Source organism: Rhopalosiphum maidis, chromosome 1 (assembly GCF_003676215.2).
Source record: "Rhopalosiphum maidis isolate BTI-1 chromosome 1, ASM367621v3, whole genome shotgun sequence".
In the NCBI taxonomy this organism is placed as follows: Eukaryota; Metazoa; Arthropoda; class Insecta; order Hemiptera; family Aphididae; genus Rhopalosiphum; species Rhopalosiphum maidis.
Window position 1 is genome coordinate 27,244,141 of NC_040877.1, and position 22,581 is coordinate 27,266,721.

The window sequence follows — 22,581 nt, forward strand, 5'->3', positions numbered from 1 at the left end:
AAAATATTTAGACTAATTTTAAACTATTTAAAAACATTTGAAATTTTGAAATTTTTTATTTTCTTATAAATGTTGATAAAAAATGTAATGATCGGTTAAAAGGTTTCAATATTCAAAACAATATATCTCAAAAATTATACTTTTAAGAGTTAAAAAATTTCGGAAATCCATAAACACAATTTTTTTATAGTCATTTGAAATTTAATTTTAACAAAATTTTTCAAAATTATGAAAATTAATAAATTGTTTTGCAGTTAAAAACGTATTAAATTAATAAACAGTATTTTACTGTATTTTCCTATTTATATACAACGATTTATTATTGAATTCAAACTTAACACAACCATTACAATAACTTACTCAATGACAAGATATAAATACAGTCAAAATATACTATACGTATACAGCAACCTGACTTTGTTTTTTTTCTATTTCTTTGATGTTTTTCTTAATATTAATATATTATCATCATTTCAATATTAATCTGTTTAAAAATAATATTCTATATTTATTTTTATTTAAATCTATAAATAATGTTCAATATTATTTCTACCACAGAGATATTATGTTAAACAACTTTTTTACACATCCCACAAAATACATCATTGTAAAATACGTAGCTCAGTTAAACAATAATAAATAAATAATTTTAGTACTGTTTAATAAATTCATAAATTAAAATATATTTGAGTATCTTGTTTTTAATTTCAATATTCATTAAATTAATATGAAAAATGCAACATTTTTTAACACTACGTATAAACAATTGTATTAATTAAAACTAATTACTAAACTGATAATTAACTAGACCTTTAATATATAACATTGAACACGGGGAATATTAAATTTATACAACACAATTATACAAATAAGTTTCAAAATTTTATTTTTAGCGAATTTATTTAATAATATTACGTAAAACGCATTACACTAAAATATATTTGTGTACAATATAGTATTTATATTGTATACGTAACGAAAAAAAATAATTACTGTATACCTACCTACTTCTTTCTTTAAATAAAATTTATAAATTTAACTACAAATAACCAAAAAATATTCTCAATATAGATCAATTATGATAATATAAAATGGCATTTTTATTGTTTAACCTATTTTTATTAATTATCCCATAAATTCTTGTAAACATTACTTAGATAATATATCTACATTATTATACTGATATATAATAATATATAAATTATTTTTTATTAATTATTATATTTCAACTAATTTTTTTAGTATACATAACATGATTAATAATTAAACCAAAAAAAAAAAAAAAAATGAAAATAGAACATATTATACAAAACTTGAAGCTCATATAATTTAAATATTGCAACTAATATAGATAATGGAGGATAACTTTTATTATGATGACATTATTGGAGCAGAAAAGCATTAATTTATAAAAAATTAAGACCAAAAGAAGAAAAAAGTTATTTTAAATTTAGTTTAATGGGGAAGAGAGCAGGACAATAAATTAGTAAATGATGAAAGTCACATACAATATCTCCATAGTTGAGGAGGATACAGTATGAATTGTAATTTAACCCCGGTTTTATGCTTGATTGTATAGAATATTATAGCCAGTACGTAGTTTGGTATAAGTATTATATAAGAATTGCGTGACTAATCTTTAATGAATAAAACTATGGATGAAGGAGGATGTAATGATTTTTTTTAAAACAGAGGCGTAGAACTCTGACTTATTTTCCCATTCGAGCTTCCACAGTTTAACCCTGCGTTATTAGTTATATTGAGTATATACTATTAAACAGTTGAATCCAATATGTTTATTTAGAGCTTTAAATAGTAAATTTATTTACAAATATATTGTTATTTTTATTTTTTAACTTTACATATTTCTTTTACTACATTTCTCAATTTATATAAGCCCGCTAATTTCAGAAAAAAATAAGAAATGAAAAATATTCCAACCAAAAATCTTATTTTCTCTATTCAAAATTCAAATATTGGTAGAAAAATACATACCTAGAACACTTTTTTGCCTAGTAACATTTGTCGCGTAATGAAGAGGACTAAGAACTGCTGTGTATCTGTCCATCGCAATAACTAGTATTGAAAATATTGTAGATGTTGCGACGAACACCGTAAGAGCTTTATTGATGGTCTTTATACCGGATACCAGTAAAGGACCAAGGACGGTCGATGACAGCAAATCGGAAGCAATTAAACTACCGACGAATCTGTAGTAATAATAAATAAACATTAAATAATTAATATTCATAGTTTATATAAATAATAATTATAATTAAATATGGTAAAAGTGATGAAATTAGTAAACATACAATTTTAAATTACATACATACTAAAAATAATCAAATCGATAAAATTAATTTTATCATCTCATTAACAAACGTTCATAAACCTTGATTATGAATAACTGAGTTCAACAAATATAATTTTATTATACTTAAATCTTATCATATATAGAATTGTGTAGGATAATTCAAACTTTAATCAAATATAAATCACATTACTTGGTTATATTTTAAAATTAGATAGATTAACTAAATATTTATATATATATATACGAATATATAATAACTATTGGCATTACCTACATATTAATTGATGACAATTTACATAAATTTTGTTAATATTAAATATTTTACTAACATTTTCAATGGTAATAAATTGTGTCATACATCTTATTTTATCGAATTCTAAAAAAAAAAATAATTAATTTAGAAAACATAACTAAAACCTTATATACTTTGGATTTTTGACCAATATTCATCATCTTGTATTAATTTCAATATAAATATTTATGCCTGGTAAAAGTCTATTTAAGTTACTAAAACTGTATAATTAATTCATTGAAATTTTTATTAAATTCCGAAGCTAATCAGCGTGACAAAAATAAAGAATAAAATGTAATTAATTATATTTTTTTTTAATGAGTATTTACGACCAAAACTCAATTATTCATCTATAAATCTTAATTTTAAATCTATATACTAAACTAAAAATTTCATTTTATTAATGTAATTTATATATTAAAATTTATTTGCGTATAAAATAGCTAATATAATAATTTATTTATATACTCAAAAAGTTAATTATAATATATTCTGGTATTCAACACAGTTATACTTTTACTAATTATCCTATAAAATTTTAGCTAGATAATGAACCCTAGAATATCCTCGTCGTTTGACTGTGTTTAATTAAAATAACAATTGTACAAAGTAAGCAACTTGACCTGTTTGACGGAGATCTGAGTGAAGGCTTCTTGTAGAACATAACTAGTACAACAATGTTTAAAAAAGCTCCAATTACGGCTAAAAACCCAACGCACGTAATTTTGACCACTGTAACAAAAATAAAAATAAATTTGTAATATTTTTTTTAACCAATTATTATGATACAAAATGTATTTAATAAATTAAGCAATTATATAATCCTTGCATATTCATCATATATTTTTTAAATCAGAAGCATATATATATTGATACAATTATTTCGAAGTAATATTTTTAAGCGGGGTTTAAATATAATAAATGTATTTAAACTCATAATAATTTTGCAATAACGATAAATTATTCATAGAAGACAATATTGGAAAAATCATAAATATTTTATATTAATTAAAAAATGTATACAACTTATTAACCACTATCTCAAATAATAAATTTAAAGAGTAACATAACCTCACATGGTGTGTATTTGCAATTGTCCACTATTCCGCTATATCTTATTTAAGAACATCAGTGTTCAATAGATATTTATTAAATATTAAACATGAAATAATTAACTCTAACAGCTTTTGGCAATATAATGTATACTTATTACTTATACATCAAAATAGAATAATTTAAAAATAATTCAAAATTAGCACAATAACTAATATTAGTATAACTATATAATATAATACATTTATAGTTAGACTAAAATGATATCTAATATTTAAATATAATTATTTTTAATTATTAAATTATTTATTTAGAATACCTTTATTTTATTAATACACAAAATAAATATATAATATTAATATTTAAGAGATAAGTACGATAATTTTATAGTATTTAATCAATCTTTAATAATTTTATAAAATGCAATGATTTTCCTTATCTAATACTAATTTATTATAATGTATTCTTAAATATTTAACTTTTATACTTAAAATAACTCTTTAGTTTACTTTTAAGGCTTCGCAATTTGGAATAAAAATATTAATTTTAACAATTTTTATTTTTTTCATAATATTAATGAATAATACATTTAAAAAATAGATAATTCTAGTACACATAAAATTACAAAATATGAATCGTTAAATATATTACGTAGACATATAATAGATATATCATAACTCATATTTCACCTGCTTTCAAAATGTCCCCTATTATAGAAATCCAATCAGCTAAACAGCTTGATTTTTTATTCCCGTCCAAAAGTAAAATCTTGTTTTTTTTTATTATTATTATTATCCATCGACGCAAAGAAAATCGTGTTCAATTACACTGAAGATGGTTTTGACCTAATTAAAAAATAAAGGATTGTTTCTAAATCATCTTCCTATATTCACGATTTATATAACAAATCCACCTACATTACACCGTGTAGTAACTCATCATAATAATATCTATTATACAAATAATAAGTAACACTGATATGAATTAACAACAACAATTTGCAAGGTACAATTTGTTCAAAATATAATATCTAAGAACTCAAAAATAACACATATGTCTTAGGTCTAAATTATACATTCAATATTTTCAATTAAATGATTAATTCCAAACATAAAAAGGTAGGCAAGTGGGTATCACTTTGCGATATCGAATTGTTAAGTAATTTTACTTTTAGTATTACGATAGGTTGTTATAATTTTTTCGAAAATATTGCATTTGTTATATTATTAGTATTTAATTATTATAATGATTATATTTATTTATACCATATTATACCGACTTAAATAGTTATATAACTTAAAATCTAATAACATACTGCTGTAAATACCATAAGACAATAAAAATAGATAATATCTTAAAATAAATCAAAAATTTCATTGCGTATAGTAAAATGTACCTATATAATAATATAATAAATAAATAAGTAAAAGTTTCAATCCACAAATAATGTTTTTGATTTATTACGAAATAATTAACATCAATATTCAGCCTTAAATATATAATTCTATAATTTAAACTTCTTCAAATGTCAAGAAAAAATAACAGTATGTGTATATTTTTTAGAATTTTTAGTTCCAGCTTTAAATACTTATGAAGAATATTATATTACATTTTCAAACTTAAGATATAAAAATTCAAGATTTTATAAATTGTTCACTTAAAAATACTTATAGTTTATAATTTTCATTATTTTGACAATTTTTTTTGAAATTTAAATTTCAAGTACATATAAAAAAAATAAAAATTGTTCCTATGTATTTTTAATAATTTCGAACAGAACTAAGTGGAGTAGCCAAATTGGTGGTTCTAGTTTGAAAAAAGGTATTTTATTATGGTATGCCGAACAAATACGGCACTAAGGGGGGCAGGGAGGGCTTTAAAATCACTTAGATATGTAAAATAAAAATAATAAAATATAAAATTCAAGATTGTTGAACTGATAGGTTAGGTTAAATTAACCTTGCAAATTTAAACCAAACTTTCTTCGAATATTTTAATCGTGTGAGTTTCCCGTTAATGTTGTCAATCATACAGTTTTCCAAGTATTGGTTGGTTTTTTCTTGTTTGTTGGTAAGTTTCATTGTATTACTACTACGAAATTTAATTTAATTTAATGTTTGAACACTGTTCAAAGTCTCTATAAAATAAAATATATTAGGATTGGCGTTAGTAAATTCTTTATTTAGTTTTGAATGGAACTATTCGCAACAATTTGTAGTTCTATTAATATTTTTATCAAATCTTATCCAAATTTTCGGTGGAAAGGTACTGTCTGTCATTATGTATGTATTTTGAACTTAATCAAAGAACTGATCTAATTTTGGGCAACATGTTTTTATTGTCATCAAATTCTTATAAAAACGACTTTTCGGGTGATAAAAGGACAGTCCAAATTATATACATACATATGATCTCATATTATAAAAATAGCTTAAAAATGGAAATTTTAACTACTCGATTAACAGAAACGGGAACCTATTCGGAATGTAAGGTAGTAGCTCGGGAACCAATTTGATATTAGCCGAAATAAAAATAAATTGTATTAAATTTTCAAGAATTTTGAGACATTCTTAAAAAAAAAAAAACTAAAAAAAGGTAGACAAGTGAGTGTCACTCTATTCGGTAAAGTAGGTATGAACACTCGGGATGACTATTAAAAATTGAAGATATTATTAAAATAAAAATTTAATACCAAAATAATTGCAAATGTTTAGTAATTTCTTATAAGAGTTATAAATAATAATATTAAAGTTATTATTTTTTATTTATTTGACTTAAACAATCTATACAAATCAGCACAATAAGTTTGTATATGATAAGAGTAATATATAACATAAACGATATGATTAAAGTAGTCACCCATTAATGACTCTTGGCTAGTTGATTAATTTTAATTATTTATGTATATATATATTAATATTTTTAAAGGCGTTAGATATCAGTTTTGTAAAAAATCACAACACTAATTCATTTTTTATCTGCGGTTAGAATTTCTTGAGAGTGTAAAGATGGAAAAAATTTTTATAAGGGGGTTAGGATGTGTTTGTAGTCATTTATGGAAGCGTGTATAAAAGAAATGTGCTTCCTCTTCGATTGTTCGCATATCAATGTCATTGTGAAGAATTAGATTAGAGATATAGGGCGGAGTATTCGATAGTTTTCGAAGTGATATGTTTTAAAACGTTTGAATTTTTTAATGTTAGATTTTTTGCCGCACCCCATAGTATTATAGTCCGTACGTCTAGATCGGTTTAAGTAGAGCTTTATAGATTAATAGTTTGATGTTTTAAGTAGAGAATTTATTTCTAATTAAAAGCGGTCTGATTCCATGTCAATCTTTTGTCAAGGATTAAGCCCATGTATCTAACTGTGTCGGATGAGGGAATTGGTACGTTATTTAGGGTAATGTTTAGGCATATTCACTGTTTGAGACTGAAGGTCGTATATATATATATAGATTTATTTTGATTTAGATAATATTAAAATAAATATTTTATTAATAAATATTGATGTAGATAAAACAATTAATAAATTTAATATTTTATTAAAAAAAAAAATGAACCATATTAATATTCATTTAGTACTTTATATTTGTATATTGTCAGTCAGATATCATTAAACTTTAATAAAAACTAGGTTTATTCATAAAATATAATGTGCATTGTCAATTTAAGTAATATTATCTTACCATTGTGCCAGTCCTGGTCAACGTGCATAATGATTCATCCGTGGCCAGTGGATGGTGGTACTCGGCATTTTAACTATCCTGCATCGATGATTCCCTCTACTTGACTTTAAATTGTAACTATAATTATTAGAATGAAAATATGCATAAGTATATCTAATTATAGTATTATTATAATATAAATTGTGTATTATGAATTAAATTATAATATCATAATATTATAAAATTACTAAATAATATTAGAATAGTATCCAATATAGGTTATTTAAATGTTAAATTACAAAAAATAAAACAACAACTAAACATGTAAGTAAATATTCATTATTTTAAAATTAGTAATGAAAAATACTAAAAATTAACTTTATTCATACGTCGATGAAGTTAGTTCACTAATGTTTAACCACAGGGGTGGTTGCTGAACATTTCTGGCTGGAATTATAGCACCTGTAAATAGTTACAGATTGTAAAAATTAAAAAAACGGTTTTAAAAAGATAGGCAAGTGGGTACTGCTTTGTTGTACATTAAGTATTGAGTTGGCTACTACTATGGGTATGGTAAATTTGAATTTAATGATATATCATTGTACACGAAAGAGATTCCAATCTGTGAACCATCAACCTATATCACAAAGTATATTTCATAATATGCTCTTTTGATATAGCTATTTAGTAATTTATTTTACTTCTAATGTAACAGTAGGTTGATATATCTTTTCCCAAAAATATAGCAGCTATTATATTATTATTACTAATTTTATTTTTTTTTCTGTTATTAAACAGAGAAAAGAGGGTTCAACATGTAAAGTTATTAGCCTTGTGTATATATTATTACATTCTGTTTATTACATTGATAATTAAATTTAAAATGTGCAAGTTTAACATTTAAAAATGTATAAATCATGTATGCATATTAGGTAGTTAAATATTGTTTATAACATTAAATGTTGTAAGATAATTTAGGTTTTTATCGAATTGTCTTCATTTAGAGTTTCATTTAAATTGTCTGGTATTGATAGAATGTTTCGAGTATTTTAAAGATCTACAAGATCTAGTCTTGAATGATGTGTTGGGTGGTTAAGTAACTTTTTTACACTTGGTTATTAAATCTATACTAATTAAAAATGCATGTGTAAAAAGAGAATGTCCAATTCTCGCTCTGGTTAGAAATTATTAGTACTTAATTAATAATACCATATTATGATATCAACTTTTAAAACTCGAGTCGTGAGTATATTATTTTTCTATAAATTTCATAAAACAACAAAAATATGTTCATAATATAAATAGACAATATCTTAAAATAAATAAAAAATGTCATTACTAAGGCTAGGCATTTCTAGGGATTTCCATGTTTTTCAATAATCATTAAAAACAAAGCTAAGTAGAATATACATTTTTTTCATAATCATACTAGTTTATATTTAAAATTAATAATCACATACTTCGCATATTTTACCATTTTTCATTTATTAGTGCATATTTGACAATTATTTATATAAAGATAAGTTTTATAATTTTATAAAAAAAAATAATTTTAAATATATTTTCTGAACCTTAGATATTAGTACGATGATTTTATTTATATAAAATAAATATTTTAAAATTTATTAGTGTTTGAGTTTTTCTCGCAGATCATTTGCATTATTACTTATTAATACAACGCAAACGTAATTCAAAGAAAATAAATAGGAATAGAAAAATAATAATAAACAATTTATAATTTTGTAAATATTATGTATATAATATATTAAAATTAAAAGATTTTATCCAATACTATGATTTATTATTTTTTTTTATACATATTTTAACAACATATTTAGTGGTTCTTTGGGGCATAAATGTATGCATATTACTAAGTTTTTTTAGGCCATTAGGACCCTAGCCCTACTCATTACGTATAGAAAAAATTTATAATAATATTATTTTTGTAGTTTTAAGTTCACACAAATAATATTTTTAAATTATAACAAAATAATTAATATCGTTAGTTACCACGTGCTTAAATAAGTAATTTTATCAAAATTTGAACTTAAAATATTTATAAAAATGAATTAATTTTCTTTAGATTTTATGGTTTCAGTATGAACTACTTATGAGGAATCTTTTTTTAAATTTTAAAAACTTAGATATAAAAAGAAAAGTTTTTATGAATTTTTAACTACAAAATAGTTTGCAATTTTTTTTAATGAATTTTGTCAATATTTTAATTTTAAATAAATATAAAAAAATTTGTGCTTATATATTTTTAATATTTTAATACAAATATAAGAAAAACTTCTGTGGAATCTTCTATTATATTTTAAAGAATTTTGACTCAACTAATAACTTTTTATTGGCATTTATGTACAAAATGTCTTATGTCTATAAATAAACAGCTCAGAAATAGTTGAAATATTTTTAAAATGTTATCGTAAATTGAAAATAATAATTTGGTTAAAATTTAAAGTATCTGCATGTATTTGTTTTTAAGTTACACCAACAAAACAAATTGATTTTGTCAAAAATTTTATTTGGTAAAAAATAGTAGATTTTTTATTTTGTTTTTCCTGATTTTAAAAAAAAGTATTGGAAATTTCTTAGTTGACCTCCCTCTCAAAGCATCAACTAAATCCAATTTTCTACCAGAAACAACTACCTTCTTTAAATTAATACATTTTATCGACTACTTGTGTAGTTATTAGTTATTATTATTTTTCTTATTCATAGTCACAAAAAAAAAAACAAATATATCGTTGTAAAATCAATGTTACACTCAAAATCTAAAAGTTCTAATTATTGTTGACGTATATTATAATGTTGAATATTAATACAATCTTTCAATTTTTATTATACAGTTATTGTTTTTTTGTATTAGTTTTAGGCTTTAGCTGTTATAGCACTCTATATACGTATATAATATATTATTCTAGCAGTATAACGTAACGTACCTTGTACCTACCCTCTATCTCGTCTATCCGTATATCACGACGGTAGTTGCCATAGTTACCAATATCCGGTGACGTTTGAATGAGGGCGATATGTGGATTTGCTCTTGGGAATATTTATCCTTTTTATTCCAGAAATTTTACTAAAACAATCAGAAAACCATAAGGTTAGCATTGAATTAAAATATAATCTATACTCAATATAGTGCTTTCGTTTTTTATTAAACTAGCATTGATAGGTACAATAAATATTATAGGCATTCAAAAAAATAACAATGTTATAATATTCAAATTATTTTCATGAAAATGTTTCAGAATTTCTAACCTAAGGACTATGTTCACTCATTAAGTTAGTTAAATTATTAACTAGTTAAACAGTTGTTCTAATTTCAATAATTTCAAACTAATAACTAAAGCGTGAATCTGTATTAATTTGCATATTTATTCTGGTCAATTGTATGATATGCTAAGTAAGCATTACATTTATTTCATCGCATAGAGTTTCAAAATACGATTAAATCTTAGAGCATATTTTGCATATGTTGACCTTTAGATGTTTAAGGACTTATTTTATAATTTTAACTTCAGATTTTAAAATATAGAACAAAAGTTGTATGTTTTCTAAACATTTTGAAAAATAATCTTTTATCAAAACCAAAAGTAAAAACCAGTAGTCAAAACGAATACGATAACCATATTCTTTATTATCTATGAACCTTTGTCTAAATTGAATATATTAATATCATTATTCCGAGTATTCGGATATGGTTATCGTTAGCTCCAGATAAAAATTTCGTTTTGACTACTGGTTTTTACTGTTAATTTTGATAAATTACACAGTAACAGAAAGTTGAACGAATATTTAAACATTCATAAGTCACAAACGGATTAGGTACTCAAATTAAATACTGTAAACGTTAAAAATATTTTTTCCAATATGTTTATAAATTGGTTATTTTAAATTGTATATATATAAAAAAAAAATTATATTACTTGTGTAGTACAAGCGTCTATTAATTTTATGAAAATAAAAAATAAAAAAAATGTTGATTATCACACAAGTTATTTTATTTATCAGAACTTCGTGATACACGCTGCATATTACACGTATTATTGAGTAAGTAAATTCATAATTTAACCTCTCTTCTTCTACATGTTACCACTATAGCGCTACTTTAATCAATACAATTTTGGACTAATAATAATATTTGACTCCATTACTCAAAGTATCTTTTATAATGTATTTATTTTTATTTAAAATGTACAACATTTAATAGATTAGATGATTAGAATCTAATCATTATATTATTTACGATCTACCTTATATTATTTTAAAGGTAGAACAGCTAGTATTTATTATGCATTGTTTATATGTATTTACCATTCTAATACAGTAATACCTAATATAAATTTAAGCACATTTAATTTTATTTAACAATAAAATATTAATAAATATTGAACACGTTTCATTTTGGACTCATAAATTGCGTATAGTAACCAGGATATTGACATGCAGGTAGTGTAAATTCGTATTTTATTAAAACTTTTAAATTAATAAAATCGAATAAAGGAGGTCAATTAATTAGTAAATAAATATAAATCCGTTGCTTTATACGTCTATAATACTCAGAAAGTAAAAATTGAAATATTGTAAATAATATATAGTTGTTGTGTGAACAGACTGACTTGTAGTCTTCAAAGTACAATAAATATTAACGTGGAAGCATTGAAGCAATCATGAATTGTTTTATTTAGGGACAGAATTGACACTTACCTATATTATTAATCACATTTCTAATTATCAAGAAGTTCAAATTCATAAAATCAATTTAAAATTCAGCAATAAAGAGAAGAGCTGACGAGGGACATCTTATTAAACCACCTCAATAAATTATGTTAAATACGATTGTAGATGTATAGAATTCGCTAACCAAACACGCCTATTTTTTCCTTAGTAATATTTTCATTTAAATTCTGATTTTTTAAATTTTTAAGTATAATTAACACCATATTTTCAATTATTTAGATTTTTATACCATAAATGAATATTCTATAATAAGAAAAAATTTTTATTTTCAAAGAAAACCAATGTTTTTTTTATTATACATTTTTTAGAAATATGCTCTTACATAAAAGCAAACATAAAAATTCCAAAAATCAGAATTTAAATATATTCATTATTAAAAAAAAAAAATAGGGTGAGCAAGCTTGGTAAATCACCTTATATAATATGAAATCAAGAAGTTAAAGTATACAGATATTATAGCTATTGCGTATAAGAGTATATTTGACTCAGATTAAGTCCTGTGTATATTTTTGTTTTCATATATCTATTTTAATATCATAATTATTTCATAAAAAAAAAGTACAAGAACACTCGAAATAATATATAGTGCTTTGTACAAAAATAACCCATCAGGTTCAACAGCTAAAATACTGAAACACAACTAATTAAAATTGAATAGCTATAGTTATCTATTTTGTAAGCAAAAAGTTGCTTTTCTAAAACTATATAACATTTTTATTTTTTCACCCTTATATTTAATAGTGAAACCACTATCAACTTTTGATTTTCAAATGGCCCATATTTAAAATGTCTAAAATGTCATAAAATAGTAGGTAGTGCTATTTTTTATGAATTTTAACGTTCAAATTTTTATTTTTCATTTAACTGTTAGTGAGTTATAACTGCTCAAAGTTGGGTGGTTTGGGATTTTTAGGTGGTCGAATACAGTTTGAGAAAAGCATGGAGCTAAATATTTTGAAAAAAATGAAAAACAGTCAATACTTGATAAAACAATGAGTGTTTAATGATAAAAGAATCACCATTATTATTAAAACATTAAATAAGCATAATTTAATTTAATCTAATGCATACTTTTTCTTTATACATATTTACACTAAGTAAATTTCAAAAATTTGCTGAACAACGGATAAAATTTCAGTGACCAACAATTCAGAGATTTTACTGGTTTCAGTGTGTTCTAGAACAGCATTTCCCAAAAAGTATGTTCCATGCGACAATCTCAAGATGTATTTGATTATTGAGAAAATTATTTTATAGTATAATTTAATTATTTATATTATTTTTAAAAAAGTGGATTTAACGAAACACAAACTATTTCTCAAGAGTTCCGAGGTTGTAAAAGTTTGGGAACCACTGTTCAAGCAAAATGATGAATGTATTGAATTTACAATGATGCATGTTCATTTTTATTCTGTTTATCATCGCCTTTTGTGGCAGTAAAAATGCTTCAATTTTTAATTATGTTGGTAGTTTCTGGTAACAATTTAATTCTAGTAGTTACTTTGAGTAGTAAAAATTAGGTTAGGTTAAAAAAAATTTAATTAGGAAAACAGAAATTTTTACACTAAACTAGTTCTCAACAAGACTGATTTCTTTATTTTATTATAATAAAACGAATAACGTAGATTAGTTAGTTTACTTTTCTTTTCTTTTTTTAAATTTATTAAACCAATTTCAAACAATTTATTGGTTATCTAGCTTCAAACATATTTCCCATAAATCCACCCAGATGACTCAACTGAACTAAAACTTACTATGAATTAAACATTTAAATAATATTTAAAATTATTAGGTTAGGTCTTAACCTAAGTTGTTTATTACTTCCAGTTCATTGTAAATAAATTACTTATTACATATACATTACTTATATGTGAATTGAAATCTCTTGGAGTTTAAAAAATAAATGTTACTAAAAAATAATTTAATACATTTATATTTACATATAAATTACTATGCATTTACAAAAACAAAGTATAAAATAAAATTTTAAAAAAAGTTAGCACGTAGGTAATTGTTCTGCTGTACCTACAACAATTGGTGACGATGAATGTACCTCGTCACTGTAATGGACACGTTAAATTTGAATTCAATGATAAATTATTATTTACAAAAAATAATTCTAAGCGGGGACAGTCGTCAGCCTATATTACTCTAACCACTAATTATATTTTATTATTTCTTCCTAATGCTATATTACAGCAATTCCCAAACTGTAAGGCACGAATTCCTTGGGAGATTCAAGCATATAGCGGGGGAGGCACGATGTAATTATTGACATTTTTAGATCAACGATAATTTTGTTGAAATGTTTATCTAATGAAAACCCAGCGTTATCATATTGCCCGAATATTCTCGAACTATAAATACATTATATTTGGTCCGACAATAACAGTAGTCGTTTTTTTTTAAATACCTAAATTTTGTTATTCTAAATAATTTGTATAGCTGGATTTTTGTCATAAAAATAAAAATATTTGAATATTTAAATAATATAAATGTAATAAAATAATATATATATTCAACATTTTCTGAAGCACTGTCACAACATTAGTTTAATAAAGCTATTTGGCATAACCCAGGGAGCACCACGAGGAGGCAAAAATTTATTATGTTTGTATACATTCTAATAATTATTATATAACTAAAACGAATTATATACTAAAATAAATACCTAACCTACAATTTGAATATAATATTTGTTATTTCATTATTTATCAATAACATTCCTTTTTTTACGTCCATTAATTGAAAAGGCTCTAATATCAGATACCTATTCATAGACAAGGTTATTATAATAAATTATTATCTATATACACTATTAGATACTCAAATTAGTATTATTGCTATTCAGCCGTTATTACATAGTTATAACAAGATATCAGACATAAACCATTTTATTACAATGCTTTCCAAAATTTTGAACGTGATACCGTGTAAAAACACTATACTTCACCATATTTAGTTGAAAAGAGGACGTAGGTAAAAACAATAAAGTCATTTTTAGACGAAAGGTATACCATCCGTTTAGAAAATGTCATTGCGTACAATAAAATATAATTGTAATATTAATACGAGTATATGTAGAAAATTCAATTGTTATTCTTTGTTAAAAAATCATAGGTATTTCGTCAGAAATTGAAATGCCTTTAAGGCTATAATAATAACATACTTTTATATTTTTAGGTTTAAGTAAGAACTATTAATGAAGACATTTGTATTCAATAATCAGTTTTTAACTAAAAATATATAAATTATGTATTTAAACTGATTATAAACAATAAAAAATAATACAATATATTGGTCAAATGTATGGTTTCATTCATACTAAATTATTAACAAAAACAGAATTTTGCAAAATAAGCCATACAACGGTTTTGTTGACTGAAATTGCTACAGTAGCTTTAAATATACTATAAAATAAAATATATATTATCAGTCAATAATTGATTTTCACTATCTAAACTTATCGTGTATATTTTTATTAAAAGTTAACACAGATATTTACAAAATTAATCAACAATTAAATAGAAGTTAAAAAACATATTTATAATTAACCAAGTAAAAACTTTTGATAACCATTGACAATTTCTATGTACGTAAAATTAAAGAAGTTATTTATATTCTGAGTGGAGCGAAAAATATACTTATTTTACAATGTTTTTTTTTCATTTGTATACTCGATAAGTAGTTTAAAAAATGCATCTATCTACAACTTTGGATGTAATTTCTGGTATAAAATAGAATAGTTTGTTCTTTTGAGAGAAAAAAAGTAAAAATTTCCAGTATTTTTCAAAGATATCGGAAAACAATAAACAAATTAAGGAAAAACAAGAATATACGATAGAAAACTGCATTTTTGATAGAATAAATTTTATTTTTTATGTAAGTAACTCAAAAATTAATAACTATAAATATTTAAAATTTATATTTGCTATATTAGCATTTTATCTGAAAAACAAAATAGTTTAACTCTTTTTGAGCTATTTATTAGCATGAGAAATTTCCAACTTTTTTAAAATCATTTTTCATTTTTTATCGTCGTTTTTAGTAAGTTGGAAACCCTAAAAATGTAAATTGTGATACAATAAGGTTCTTTATAAGTTGCAAAAAGAGGTAATTAAAAGTATTAACATAGGCATATTTTTTTTATAAGCGTTTAAAATTTAAATTTTAACAAAATTCATCAAAATCACGAAAATTTGGAAATTATTTTGTAACTAAACGTTTATTTATAATATTCGATTTAAAAATATAATTCAAAATTTCTTGTAAATAAATATATAAGATCTAGTGTTTTTTTTTTTTATATAAATATTAAAATTTAATACAATTTGGATGGTTATTAATAACCTATATTTATGAGCATAAGAATTTACAATGATAATATGCATAGGTGGAACTAGATATTTTCATTAGATTGGGTGACTCATGTAGGCCCAAGTCGTAGTTCCACCCTTGATAATATGTACAAATGTTTACGTGAATTATGTGGAAAGGGATGTCATCCAGCATTCGAACCCAACGTGATGATTATTATGTTACGTATTTACTTATAATAAGTCTGTAGACTAGCGTTTCTCAAACTGTATTCGTCAATCAATTTTTGGTGGGTTGTGATAATTTTTATTAATTATATAGATTCTAATATATTTATGTTATTTTACACTATATAACCATAAACTATATAAATTATTGATGTTATCAACCCTAGTAGGAAACGAGCACACACTTCACATACGACTCATTATTGAAAATACACTTGTAAAATTATATTAATTAATCATTATATATACCTATACACATTATAGTATAAAATAATAAACAAATTTTGATTTTTTAAGACTTTTGATCCTATGAAAATAAAACCATACGGGTCTCGATAGATTTTTAGGGGAAAATTTGGGTTGTAGTCCTAAAAAGATTAAGAGCCACTGCTCTACATTACTCTACGTTACAAACAACGCATTGAATTTCCAGGGATAGATTTACATGAGAATAAGTAAATTATAAAGTTAAAATGGATTAGTAGCATAGAGTAAATTATAGAGTAATGTTTGGTAACTAATTGATATACCGTTTTGATTTTTAAATCATTTTGAAAATCTCTCGTTGGATATTTTCCAGCGTACAGAAATGACAAGACGGAAGACTATTGATTAGAACGCCTGTATGGTTGAGATTTGTAAGGATTTGGCACAGCCAAATATTACATACCTTTTGAAATCAAGAATAACGATTTTAGTTATTTCGTTGTAATTTAAAAATATTATTAGTTGGCATTAGAAACTTTTGTATGTGTGGTTATATTTTATTTACAAAATGTCACAGTTATATTTTCAAAATATTTAGATTAATTGTATACTACAACCTATTTATACCACAGAACTATTCATACTCTTCAGTATCGTATAAATAATATATGATATAAATATATAAGTAGAATACTATTATAATAATTAAATATTAATAATATAAGAAATACAATATTCTCGGAAGAAACTAACTTAACTTACGAATAGTAAATTAAATAATTTCGATAGAAATTTAAATACATAAATCATAAAAAATAGTTGGTAATATAAACTGACTGACAGTCTTTGCTCAGAAACATTTTTCGTATTCAATTATTTACCATTGAATTCAAATGTAACATTTCCATCATAGTGACTTATTTCGGAGATGGCAAATCCATGGCACGCTAAAAATTGAAATATGTTTATAAACCACATATCAACGAATTGGCAACAAGTATTAAACAAAAAAAATAAAATTAAGAAAACAAATAATTAGCAAAGTAATGTTATTATATTATGTACCTAAAATAATATTTTTTTATATAATTTTATAATTTTAGATAATTTTTGGAACGTAGCGTTCAAATAATTTGCCACTCCTGACTTAGTCAATGATGAAGTAAACTCTTTCTATACAGCTGATTACCTTCTTTCTATTTGGAAGAGAGTTGGACTGTTTAATTCAATATATAAATTGAATTTTATTTTTTTTTGTATATAATATAATAAAAAATAGTTATTGTTCCTATAGCTAGGAAGATCCCGTAAAATAAATATCAAATCACTGTACAATATGCGCAAATATAAAATTATAAAATTATATTGAATGAAAATTAATAAAATAAATTCGATATGAATAAACATCATTAATATTATATTATGAACAAAAAATATTTATTACTAGCTAGGCAAATCTTTTTCGTTATAGTTAAATAAATTTTTGGAAACGAAAATATAAAAAAGCTGGAATGATGGTAAGTTCTTGTTTTGTTACAAATTGACTTAAAGAGATAAACTTTAAACATCGTAATAAAAATAATAATATAATTATACATGTGACCCTTCGAAAATAAAGTGTCAATTTTAAAATTAAAATGATTAGCATATTTAAGTTCTAAAATATGTCTTCTTTATAATCTTCTTTTGTTAATTTAATTTTTATTTTAAATTTATTAAACAAAATACCATGGTATAGTTTCATAATATGCATAACTATAAAAAAAACTTCAATACATTAACAAGTATATTGTAGCATAAACTTAACAAGTTATGGAGTTAATTAAGTTTATTAACATTTCATGTATAAATAAATTAAATTAAATGTTTTCAATCACTTTTCTCTTGTCTTACGATATTTTTATTGTTACAAACGATAAAATCTATTTAGTTATTTATAGTTTATATATTATCCGCAAATGTCAGTAGAATAAAAGTTATAAAACGGCTGTTATCCAGCAACTCACAAACGTGATCTTTCAAATCAGAAATTAATATTTGGATGATTTAAACCCTATCCGACATTCCAACCTGTAGATATGTATTTTATTTTATTGTTTATGTAATACAAATATTGTTTGAACCTGATATAAAAATTTAATTCAAAACAAAATACAAAAAATAATTTATATCATAACTTCTTAAAAAAAAATTTATTATCTACAAGTGGAACAATACTGAAATAATTGTCTTTATGTGTACTTCCTATAGAATACATTTAAGTGGAAAATACAATTTTGATCATAGGTTCAAGATTATAACTACAGTTATCAAACGCAAATATTTATCATAGTGTACATAAAGTAATATACATTCAATACGTTCGACTAAGAAATAAAAATACAATATTTATTACAAATGTAAACAGTTAGATTTAAAAAAAAACATTATTTATATAATCAATGGCTGTTTATTCGAATATATAGAGAGCTAACCTAATCATAAAAATAAGTGTTAACATACCACCACCGCGAATAACAATAAGACTAATGAATCAAATTTCAGCATAGGAAAAACGTTGTGTCGTAAAATTGTATATTGTTACCCTTCCCGTCAACGGAAAATGTCAATCTGATGGGTTTACTCTAACAAATACTGTACTGCACACTAGACTAGTGAAATCTTTGTCCTTTCCATAAGTTAAGGGGGAGTTATAACAGCCAGTTCGTATTCGAGTTCACGTATATAAATTTAAAGTCTTGCACAGCATTGATACAGCTATGCGTTTGGATTGGTCGTTTAAAGTTCATAGCTGCCGATTATTCGTACTTTCAACTCAAACACAAGAACAGCAAGACAGAAATTTATGAAAAACACTCTAATCTAACCGTTATTCGATTATTGTCGGACAGTGAAAATCTTTTTGAATGCTGACTGTGCTTCAACATGATTATTGATTACATTTATTATTCATTTAGTTTTAGATTTAATTTACATCTCATATGATACATTTAATTATCACAGACAACTAAATATTAAAAAAACAATTCATTAATTATTGCAATAATTAATTTACTATAGTAATTTAATATTATAAAATACAATGGTATTAATAATATAGGTAGTATATCATGTTAAATCTTATATTTATTTTTGAATGACGTCATATATTTTTTTCAAAATAGATAGGTACAAGTTCATAAACGATTTATCAACTAATTTATTAATTATGGTTATTAAAATATATATTTTCAAATAATTTTGTGCTGCTTAATATTATAACTGTTTATAATAATTTATTCATGTACTGTATTTCCTACGCTTATATTATTTTATCTATTGTAACTATAACAACATAATACAAAATAAGTATTATTACAAACTTAAATATATCAATTTAAAGTAGAAATTTCAATTAAGTTTTTTTCCCCTTTGCTTTCACATTTTTGATTACTTCTTCTGTTTTTGTCTGTTTTCCTACATTTTTAATAACTACACCAATTTATTTAAGACATATATATATATAATATTATATATCACCCATATCCTTCTTTACTATCTATTATTTATTTCTACGCTTTCTTTGATTTTTCTACAAGTTATAAATATTTTACGACCATATATTTATTTCCAAATTTTATTTAAGTGTATGATTACAGTTTATAGTAAGTATAATATTAATATTTCCCCGATATTAAAAAAATTAAGTTTTATTATATTTTGATTTAAATAAAAAATATTTCCATACAATAAAAATCCTTTGACTTTTTCGAATCTGATCAGTTATTTTAATTAATTAAATATTATAATATTACAATATAGTTTTCGTGTAATCAAGTGATCAAGATTTCAAGTTGTAATTATTAATTTGTTTGGTATAATTATTGAGTAGAAGGGGACATAGATACGTTACTGTTTACTAGTAGAGACTACATTTTTTTAATTTGCCTAAAGCCTCAAAATGTCTGTAACAATGGGGAGAAACAAGAATTAGTTTTAAAACTTTATTATTTCAATGAAAATCAAATATTAGAGTAATAGATAATTAATTCTTATAGTTTTACTAAAAAAATAAAAAAATATATGTACACTAATATTAGTAGAGCTGATCTACTAATAATATATTAATAATGATAATACAATAATAAAAATAATAATATATTTTTCTTATAAGGTTGTATTATAGTGCCTACAATTCAACATTCAACCTTTAATAAATACTAAATAATATATTTTTATTAAATATCTATGATAAGTTAATTAACATATTATACATATAAATACAAAATATAATTGTAAGGTTAATTAATTTTAATATAATACAAAATAAACAGAACAAATAAGCCATTCAATTTTGCAGTTTTATAAACTTGAAATCTCAAATCTCAACATCTTGACAATAAAACCAAGGTTTCATTATAGACTTCTAAAAGCATCACAAACGATACAAACACTGTTGAATGGTCTTTGAGTAATTTGAAACCCCTCAGTGTAATTTATCACATACCTATCGTTTCTTAATAATTTTCTAACTACATAAGGGACTCCATAATTTGCTATTAACTTTTTGTTTACACCTAGTGTTACATCATGATTTTCCAACATCCCATAAATCACCTTTTCTATACAGTATATGTCTGCCTTCTGCCTTATGTTTTTTATTATAATATTATTAATATTTGTAGTTACTTTCCTTACACTGTATATCTAAATATTCCTTAACAAAATCATACATTTTTCCTTTTTATTTAATACCTACTAAATAATAGTTCACTAGGAGTTATACCCGTACTCCTATAAAGTTATTCACAGCAAACCTGCTGTTTCTAATATGTTATCTCATCTATCTGAAATAATACTTAATTTCATTAAAGTCAATTATATAATAATGATTCTATTAGCTTACTCAACTTATGAATTTACCCTAGATGCTCAACTCAATATTAATTACCATAGTATATGTCATTTAAGTCAACAAATACCTTAAAAAAAGTAAAAGTAAAGGTTGTAGCTCAACCTGTTATAATGCGTTTTAGTCTACTGTAAATTTGGAAGTATATTTTTAGATATTTAAGTACTTCTTTTCAGTTAGTCATTTTGAAATATATAACTTGATAAATTTAGAGAAACCATCTATTATTATTTATAAATATTTATTTTAAAGTCTTATCTTTTCTAACTTTCAATAATCAATATATATAGTATAAAAAGATTTATTACGTTTTGGGACATTATGTGAGAAACCTGCTTTAACACTCAGTGAAGAATAATGTATTTATTTCATACAATTGTCTATGCATGTTTTGACTTTCAAACAAATCTACAGAAATCAATATATGTTTATTTTTGACAATGCTGATATGGTTTTATCTACTCCAACATGACCTAATTCATCGTGATATATACAAATTAAATATACCTTAGAACATAAAATAAAAAGCTTTTTTTTGTTTTTCTTATAAAAAGTCCATATAAAATCACCTATACGTCAAAAATATCTTTAAATACTGTAGTCTTAATATTCACGGACTTCTTTAGAAACTATTTACCAGTATATTCTATTAATGAAAACGATAAACTATCTAGTTTAGATCAATTTTATGATTGGTGTTCATTTATGGCTTATTTATTAATATAGATACATATTCTCAAATCTTTTTTCATTTCGAAACTCAAACTTAAGATAATAATAAATAATTAATGGCCCAGAATTAACAGTAGTAGCTAACACAAATTAAAGATCTGAATATTTTATTATCAAATGATTTATCTTTTA

General features: G+C 23.1%; 1 protein-coding gene across 6 annotated transcripts in view; it reads right to left on the bottom strand.

The window, feature by feature from the left end:
- LOC113548256 (D(4) dopamine receptor-like) overlaps positions 1-22,581 on the bottom strand; it is a 140,192-nt gene that overhangs the window by 111,445 nt on the left and 6,166 nt on the right. For 2 of the 6 annotated variants that reach the window (XR_003404879.1, XM_026949042.1), the window contains exons 2-6: positions 10,283-10,411; positions 7,716-7,788; positions 7,348-7,464; positions 3,230-3,338; positions 1,996-2,210 (exon numbers count right to left, since the gene is read on the bottom strand). Coding sequence is in view for 5 of the 6 variants with exons in the window: in XM_026949042.1 (XP_026804843.1) it covers positions 1,996-2,210; positions 3,230-3,338; positions 7,348-7,375 (352 nt within the window). In the remaining variant the exon portion in view is untranslated. Of the gene's footprint in view, positions 1-1,995; positions 2,211-3,229; positions 3,339-7,347; positions 7,465-7,704; positions 7,789-10,271; positions 10,412-22,581 lie in introns of all 6 variants that reach the window. The other 4 variants (XM_026949045.1, XM_026949043.1, XM_026949046.1 and 1 more) reach the window with 4 other exon arrangements.